Raw genomic sequence first — 8,378 nt, 5'->3', positions numbered from 1 at the left:
CAAGCATAGTTCTGATACATATTGCTCAATTTTCCACAAGCACCTGTTTCTCCATCTCCTCATCAACACGTTATGAAACTTTATGATCGTTGTCAATCTGATAGCTGAAAAATGGTATCTTGGGATAATTTAATTTGCAGTTATGTTGAGTGGAGTCAGCCTCGTATGTTTAAGGCACATATTTTCCTTTCTCTGTTTATATTTTTTGCCCATTTTTCTTATTCATAGGAGCTATCTATGTATTAGGAAAATCAGTTCTTTGTCAAATGAGTTGCAAATATTTTTTCCCAGTTTGTTGACTTTTGACTTTGCCTAGAGTGCTTTTCTGCCATGCAAAAACATTGTATGATATGGGATCGAATTTATCCTTTATTTTTCTTTGATTCTGGATTATGTGTTGTAGTTTGAAAGGCCTTCCTCACTCTGAGGTTTAAAAATTTTTTTTTTTATTTTAAAAACCTCCCCTGGGGACTTCCCGGTGGTCCAGTGACTAAGACTCTGCGCTCCCAATGCAGGGGGCCCAGGTTCGATCCCTGGTCAGGGAACTAGATCCCACGTGCATGCCACAACTAAGAGTTTGCATGCCACAACTAAAGATTCCGCATGCCGTAGCTAAGATGTGGCACAGATAGATAAATCCACGATGCAAGGAAGATCCCGCATGCTGCAACTAAAAAAAGATCCCCTGTGTTACAACTAAGACTGGGCGCAGCCAAACAAAACCTCCCATGGTTTATTCTGTTACTTTTAGAACTGATTTTTATGCTGCAGTCCTGATCCGTTTGGTATTTTGTAAAGTGTGAGGATCATAGTACCTGTATTCTGAAGAACCAGTGCTAAACTTGGTTGTTAAATAATCTGCTCAACCTATTGCACAGATGGGAAAGAACCCTGCCCACCGAAATACCTGTCTCCAAAACCTCTCCTCTTCTGGAGCTTGCTAACTCAGGGGGTGGCACCTCCTTCCAGGAAGGTGCCAAAGTTCCACCTTCACGCACCTCGTTCACACTGTCTTGTTGATTCTTCCTTCTAAATATTCACGAATCCATTCACTTCACTCCCACTTAGCTAAGCCAGTTCAGGCCTCGTCATATTGTTCACACATCAGGGCTTTAACATGCTGCTCCTCCGCCTGCAACATGGCTGACTTCTTATTCAGGACTCAGACCTTCCTTGCCCACCTTCTCTCAAGTACCCCCCATCACTATGATATCACTTTATTTTTTCTTTCACAGCACTTGCTACACTCTGTAATTACCTCATTTATTCACTTGTCTTTCTCCTCCACTAGAACGTAAGCTTCCTGGTATCATGGGCCACGATTTTTGGCTCCTGCTGTATCCCTGGCACTTCTGACAGTGCATTTCACATATCGGGTGTTCAAACTATTTACCGAATGAATAGTGAATGAGTTCTCACCTGGATTACTTCAGTGGCCTCCTGCTTCTCCTTTTTTTCATGCTTCCCCGTGAGACATAGACTCAGGGAAATTGAGTGACATGTCAATTATTACTGAACAAAATCAAGGAGTCCTGAGAAAAGAGGGAGCTCAAGGCCAACTGTGGGGCCAGAGGAACGGGGGTTGACTGGCACGCTGACCAGACAGGGTCAGGGGACCTGGCTTCTGGTGCCAGCTTGCTTCCTGGTATGTGACCTTGAGCAGCTCACTTCCTCTCTCAGCATCTTCCTCTTCTGAAAAGTGGTGATATTAAAACCTCAGTGACACAGGGAAGTTGTAAAAATCAAATGCAGGTACGTGTGGAAGTGCCCGTACACTGTAAAGGGTCAGGGACATAGGGCAAGCTTTCTTCCCTCTCAGAGGGTGCTAACTCACCTGCAGGTGGGCCCTCTGTCTTCCCACGATCTTCCTGCCTTCAGATGCAGGCAGATGCTGTGCCAGGACTGAGTCTCTCTTCTTCCACCATTTCCTCCAGCTGCCCAAGCTGGGCCCAGTGTCCTACCCACGGCATGGTACCTGCCAATAAGCATGGGGCTGGCGGGAGCTGCTGACAGCTTCCGGGTACCAGGGCAGAGATGCCTGGCACACACAGGTTAATGCAAGAAACTTTCTTCTGGGCATCGGTTTTTTTCCCTGAGGAAAGCAGGGTTAATTGGTGTCCCAAGACACCAGACAGTCATCAATATTACGACAGTGGCTGTAGGCAGTTGAAGGGTGGATGATTCCAGAAGACAACAGGGAGAGCCAGTCATGAAGCCTCAGGGCTTCAGGTGCACCCAAGCTTTGGTTTAGGAGGTCATGCCTGTTTGTCCTCCTTTGGTCTCCTGGAGCCAGAGTTCCTCCTTCAGCCATTTAAAAAGTATATTGTTTACTTAGTGGGCCAGAAGAGCTGTCCCAACTCCACAGAGAGATTATTCAGCCTCAAAATTAAAAACAATCTCCTGCACTTGTTAAGTAGGGAAGCCATGACCCATCTTAAGTCAGATTCCCTTTTGACGTTGTTTTGCCTCAGGCTCCTTTCCTCTGCTGGCCTCATTAAATGTCGGTAATCCCTATGTTGGTCTTCAAAATTTAGGGAGACTTTACTTATCTGGGAATTTCTGATTATCTCTTTCTTTAGCGCCTCCCTTCTCCAAATTGTCCCCCACAAATTGCTGCCAGAGGGATTTTTCTGAAGCACAGTTCTGATCTTCTGGCTCAGAAATCTTTTGTTCCCTACTGCCAGTAGGGTGAAGTCCAAATTCCTTAGCTGGGAATCACACGCTGCCACAATTCAGATTGTGATTTTGTGAAATTCTCAGCTTCAGATGGATTGACAGGATTTCAATATAAATTAAATCATAGAATATGTATCATTTATGATTAGGTTCAGAGAAAGCCCAAACACTAGGGGCTTAAATAACACAGAAGCTTATTTCTCAAGTCCTCAGGTGGGCAGTCAGCGTTTCTGGGTCTCAGGGACCCAGGCTCCTTTGATCTTGTTGCTGTCCCATTCTCAACATGGTCAAAGATGGCTGTGCAAATTCCATGTTTGTATCCCAGCCAGGAGGATGGTGAAAGGCGAAGGAAAGGGTACAGGATGGATGCCAGCTATATTTTAAAGAGGTTCCTAAGAAATGGACACCTAGCACCTCTGCTTACATCACATGGGCCAGATCTTGTCAGCTGCAAGGGAGGCAGGGAAACAGTGTTTATTCCAGCCCACCATGTGCCCGCCTAAGAGTCATCAGTTTTAATTCTTAGCAGTAGAATGGTATTTGGGGAAAACGAGAAGATTCTGACATAAATGTTCTGCCTCTATAACTTAGTCTGGTCCCTTAGTCTGTAATGCTTGTCTCCCTCCCCTGCCTGAGAAAATATTATCATCCTTTAAAGCCCAACGTCAGCTCCAAGGACTTCCCTGGCGGTCCAGTGGTTAAGACTCCGCGCCCCCAATGCAGGGGCCATGACTTCGATCCCTGGTCGGGGAACTAAGATCCCTCATGCCACACGGAGCAGCCAAAAAAAAAAAAAAAAAAATCAGCTCCAGACCCCCAGAGGTACTATTCCCGGGACACTCTGCACACCCCCGAGGTCTCTAACCGTGATGTGGTGTTAAGAACCTTCCTCCCACCTGTCTGCCCACTCTGAGTCTCTACCAGGGGCCCGATCCTTCTCCATGGCTGCAGGCTCATCACATCCCCTAAGCCCAACCCTGTGGAGTCCCCCTGCAGACACTAATCCTAACTTTGACTCCTGTAGGCTTTGGGCAGCCTCCCGCTCCCTCTCAGACTTTTTGCACTTTCCCACATTGACCAACTGCACAAATCATCCATCCCACTAACCTTGAGGATACAGAATGGGAGGGACTTGGCTGAGTTGGGGCTGATTCTGAGCCCAGGTGTACCAGGTGGCAAATCTTACCCAGAGGGCACCTGTAGACCTTTCCCAGCCCCAGGCTGAAGCCGAGTCCTTTTCTCCAGAGGACACACAAGATGCTCCTGAAGGCAAGAGGATGATGCCGGGGCCCAGGTATGTGCTGGCATGCAACTAGCCTTCAGAGCCAGTTTTCCACATCTCTCCACTGCCTAAAATCCCTCAGTGCCTCCCCCACGTCTTGGGGGCAAGTCCTGAGCCTTCCTGCTCTGACTGCTGCCCACTGCTCCCATCTCAGTCTTCATACTCCCCCCACGTCCTAGGCAGCAGCTATACTTGCCTGTGGGCAGTTCCCCGACTGCTAGGCTCTCCAGGGCCGCCAGACTCTCACGAGTGCTGTTGGCTTTGCTTGGTACACCTTCTCCTGCTGGGCCTTAAGATTGGCTGTGACCATACTTCCTCTGGGAGGCCTTCCTTAAACCCTCAGGCAGAGCTGCCGTGTCCCCACGGCCCTCCAACACCTCCGTATCAGCAGCCTCATGAGTATGCTGTGCACTAGGCTTAGCTACTTGCGGGCCAGCCCCACGTCACTCACGGGCAGCCCTGGCCTCAGGCACATGCTAGGCTCTCAGTAAGTTCCCCCGCAGTGAGGCTCTAGAGCTCAGGGACAGAGGGCCAGGTGATGAGGGAGACACCCCAAAGCCTCTAGTTCTTTGCTTTGAGTGAGCGGACCATGAAGCAAACACCAAAAACTCATGTAGTGTCAAACTCTTCACTTTGTCTGAATAAAGCTACTTATTTTTCAGGGCCCACTTTCCAGCTTCACCTCAGGGAAGCCTAGGACAGGACCTTGGTTAGGCGCTCACAGCACCTCACGCGTGTCTTCTTTTGCACACTCATCACTATGGTAACTGTCGTGGGACCAGGGGTTGGATGCGGGGTTTCTCAACGGCGGCACTGTGGACATCTGGGCTGGATAAGCCCTTGCTGAGGGAGGCTGTGCCGTGCACTGCAGAATGCTGTAGCAGCATCACTGACCTCTGCTCACTGGGCACTAGCAGCACCACCTCAATTATGATAACCACAGTGTCCCCTGGGGGTCGAATGAGCTCAGGTTGAGAACCACTGGTGTAACGTCTATCTCCCCAGTTAGAATGGAAGTTCCATGAGGCTGGTCCAGGCACCTGAGACCCCATTTCCTTGCTTTCTCAGCCTGGCATTCACTCCTCTGTGGAGCTGATCCTCCCCCTGTCCCAGATTGAGCCGAAGGCCACCTGAGATTGAGTCAAACCTTCCTTTTTAGAAGATTCTCCTCTGTGGGCTTGGAGGGCTTGAGGGCAGAGACCTGTTTTACTGGCTTTTGTACCTGCCAGCCCCACCAAGGCTTTGCTTTCAGAGCGGTCAGAAAGTGATGGCTGGAGGACAGGTGAGGGTGGGCAAGGGGGGCTTCTAGTGCTGGGAGCTGGCAAGGGATGGTCCTTCTTATTAGGGGTGACTCCTATTGGTTTTTGTTTGTTTGGTTTTTTAAGGAGTTTGGACTTTATTAGATACCCGGAGGCTGGCCCCAGGGAAAGCCTTGGCTGGCCTCGCAGTTCTCCGACTCAGAAGTGACAGTGGGGAGAGGAGCGGCCTGCGGAAGGCGGAGGCCCCAAATGGGGGGCCGAAACCAGTCCTGCTGGTCCGCCTCCCCTCCCACGTGGTTCCGGCTCCTCTGGGATTATCACATCACATGGTGAGGATCTGCTTGGAAGACACGAAAGGCTGCATGGACGCTTCTAGGGCACGCTGGTAGTCCTGCAGTGGGGCCTCGGAGCAGGCAGGGGCCGTGAGCTGGCCTCGGTGGATGAGATCGCACAGCGTGAGGATCAGCTCCTTGAACTGGTCTGTGGGAGGTTGGAGGGTGTCAGACGGGGGAGCAACCGCAGGGCTCGGTGAGGGGACACGCGGGCTTCCCCTGCTGGCAGGAGCTGGTGCTGGGCTCCAGGGAAGCCTCGAGAGCCCTGGGCTCGGCCAGGGACACGGCGGCCGCTGTGGAGGCGGCCTGGTGCCCGCCTGTGCTCAGGACAGTGAGGGCCACGGCGGGGACAGAAGCACGGGGAGCAGCCCCAGGAGCTGACGGGCAGGCGGAGTGGTGGCTGTGATGGCTCGGCCCACAGAACCTGACTGGGTGTAACGGGGGGTCCTGAATGGTGGGAGGGCGGAATCACTCAGAGGGGCAGAAGCCGGAAGAGGCACGGGGAGGGGGTGGGTGGTGCCTGGCACGCCAACAGATGTGCAACAGCGGAGCTCTGCTCAGGGAAAAGAGCCTTCCCTGAGAGCCCAGGCTCCCTCAGAACCGCACCAGCAGAAGCCACCAACGTCCCCTCCCGGGCTTGCCTCCCACTAAGGACCCAATATGGTAGAGGAAGATGAGAAGTGAAGGCCTTGGCTGAGAAGTACTTTTTCATAGACATCAATTCATTCAACATTCAAATCGAATCGTATCCCCTGCTTAAAACATTTCAGTGCTTCCCATTTCCCTTAAAGACCGAGGAGTCTGAGCTCCTTAAAGAGGATTATAAGGTCTTTCGTAATCTGGCCACAATGATGGGCTTTTACACATGCTATCTTCTTTGCTTAGAACACCCCCTTCAGACGACCACTTCCCTCCCCGCCCTCCCCGCCGCTGGGATAACTCCACGCCCTTCCTCAGCTCAGCCTGGGGGCGGTGGTGGTCACCATCTGGGGAGCCAGTCCTCCAGGAGAAGAAGAGCAGTGCGCTGGCTCAGGTTTTGGAGGCAGAGAGGCTGTTCACGCCCTGGCTACACACCCCTCAGGTGGCGACGACTCGGGGCCAGCTACCTAGCTACTCTGAGCCTCTGTTTCCTCCTGTGTCAGACAGAGCTGACAATAGTTTAAACAATTATGACATTTAAACCGAGGCAGAGGTTAAGTAACTTGCCAATGTCCCACAGCTCACTCGGCAGAGCCCATAGCCAGTAACGGTGGAAGCAGGATTTGGGCCTGGGCAGGCCGGTTCCAGAGTCTGTTCCCTTTACTTGGCTGTCTTCCACGGCAGGCTTCCCCACTGTCAGCTCCTCAGGAGGGTGGCAGGGGGTGCCTTGTTCAATATGGTGCCCCAAGGACTAGCCCACTTTGGTCCAATAACTATTTGCTGACTGCAGCTGTATTTAGAGACTGTTTTCCTTTATCCTGTTGTGGGCCTGGGCGTCCAATCACCTCTCCAGGGCTCAGAGTGGCTGGTCACTTCTGCAGTGGGCACTGCCCTCTCATGTGACCCTTGGTAATGGGGCCATCATCCACTTACCTGGACTGTGGTCCTTCTTCCACTGGGATAACCAAAAGCCCCGAAGTTTGAGATCCTTAAAAATGAGCAGGCTCTGTGGACACAGGAAGGACATACTGGGGCTCTGAGGGCAAGAACTCCAGGCACTGCTTAAGGTATGGATTCCCCCAGGGCCGGGGGGCGCTGCCTGAGTTTAGACAACGGTGGTGTCCAGGCCCCCGTCTCCTGGCACTCCCCCACCCCGCCCCACCAGCTTACCACAGAGGCGATGACAGGCTGCTTGGCCATCCCCCCATAGGTCACCATGGTTCCTCCAGGCCTGAAGGGTCCAGAGAGAAGAGAGTGGTCGCAGGTAGAGACAGAGCCCTTCTTGAACCAGTTACAATGCATCTATTCCAACCCTGGTTCCTAAACCTCGTTCTCAGAATCCTTGGGAAGGGTTCAAAAATACAGATCCCTAGGCCCGACCCAGACCTAATGAATTGGGAAGCAAAGCTCTATATTAAAAACGACAGAAAACAAACAAGCAAGCAAACACCCCCTGAAGACGACCTCTATGTCTAGCCAGGGTTGGGAGCCCAGAGTTAAGCTCCCAGTCAGGCTTTGCGGAAGAGCCGCAGAGAAAAATACTCCGCTGAGCAAAGCTCACAACCCGAGTCATGAGTGGAGCCGGAAGTAGATCGGGCCGGGCTCTACTCCACTGTTGGTGTATGACGCTGGGCAACATGTCCACAGAGGGCCACACTGCCTCTCCTGTACACGCTCCAGTGAGACGACGCAGCTAAGGAACGGTGTGGACGGTGCAGAGGACAATGGCGATTGTCAGGACCTGCTGTCTGACACCCACACCCGCCCCAGCGGTCAAACAGGAGAGGGGCTCAGATAATTTTTAAAACGTAAGCTAGGACTTCACATGCCTGACAACCTGTGCTCCCCTCCCCACTCCCCTGGCTCTTTTAGGAGTTTGTTGATCAAGGATGACCCGAGATACATTTTGGGACAACACAAGGGAGGCTCCGTGAACTCCAGGATGGAAGAAGCTGCTGAGAGAGAGGCAGGTAACTCTCTGTGCCTGAGGCTGGGGGCCAGTCTGGTCTTTAGTTCCCTTCAACTGCCACCTGCTCTGGAAAGTAGCTCCTGCATGGTGGGGGGGCGAGCCCCCCCTCCGTGGACCTGCACTTCACTTGATCTAATCAGAATGGCTACCGTATACGTATACTGGGTGTTTACTATGTGCCAGGCACAGGTCAGAGCACTTCACATGTGCTGGCCAGTGAA

General features: G+C 52.0%; 1 protein-coding gene across 1 annotated transcript in view; it reads right to left on the bottom strand.

Moving 5' to 3' along the window:
• Nucleotides 1-2,788: 2,788 nt before the first annotated feature.
• MECR (mitochondrial trans-2-enoyl-CoA reductase) overlaps nt 2,789-8,378 on the bottom strand; it is a 31,381-nt gene continuing 25,791 nt past the window's right edge. Inside the window, exons 8-10 of the mRNA XM_082469098.1 lie at nt 7,359-7,419; nt 7,122-7,194; nt 2,789-5,697 (exon numbers count right to left, since the gene is read on the bottom strand). Coding sequence (XP_082325224.1) covers nt 5,540-5,697; nt 7,122-7,194; nt 7,359-7,419 — 292 coding nt within the window. The 3' untranslated portion in view covers nt 2,789-5,539. The remainder of the gene's footprint in view (nt 5,698-7,121; nt 7,195-7,358; nt 7,420-8,378) is intronic.

Source organism: Balaenoptera physalus (assembly GCF_965194825.1).
Source record: "Balaenoptera physalus genome assembly, chromosome: 1".
Taxonomy (NCBI): domain Eukaryota; kingdom Metazoa; phylum Chordata; class Mammalia; order Artiodactyla; family Balaenopteridae; genus Balaenoptera; species Balaenoptera physalus.
This window is presented reverse-complemented; position numbering and strand designations above follow the sequence as displayed.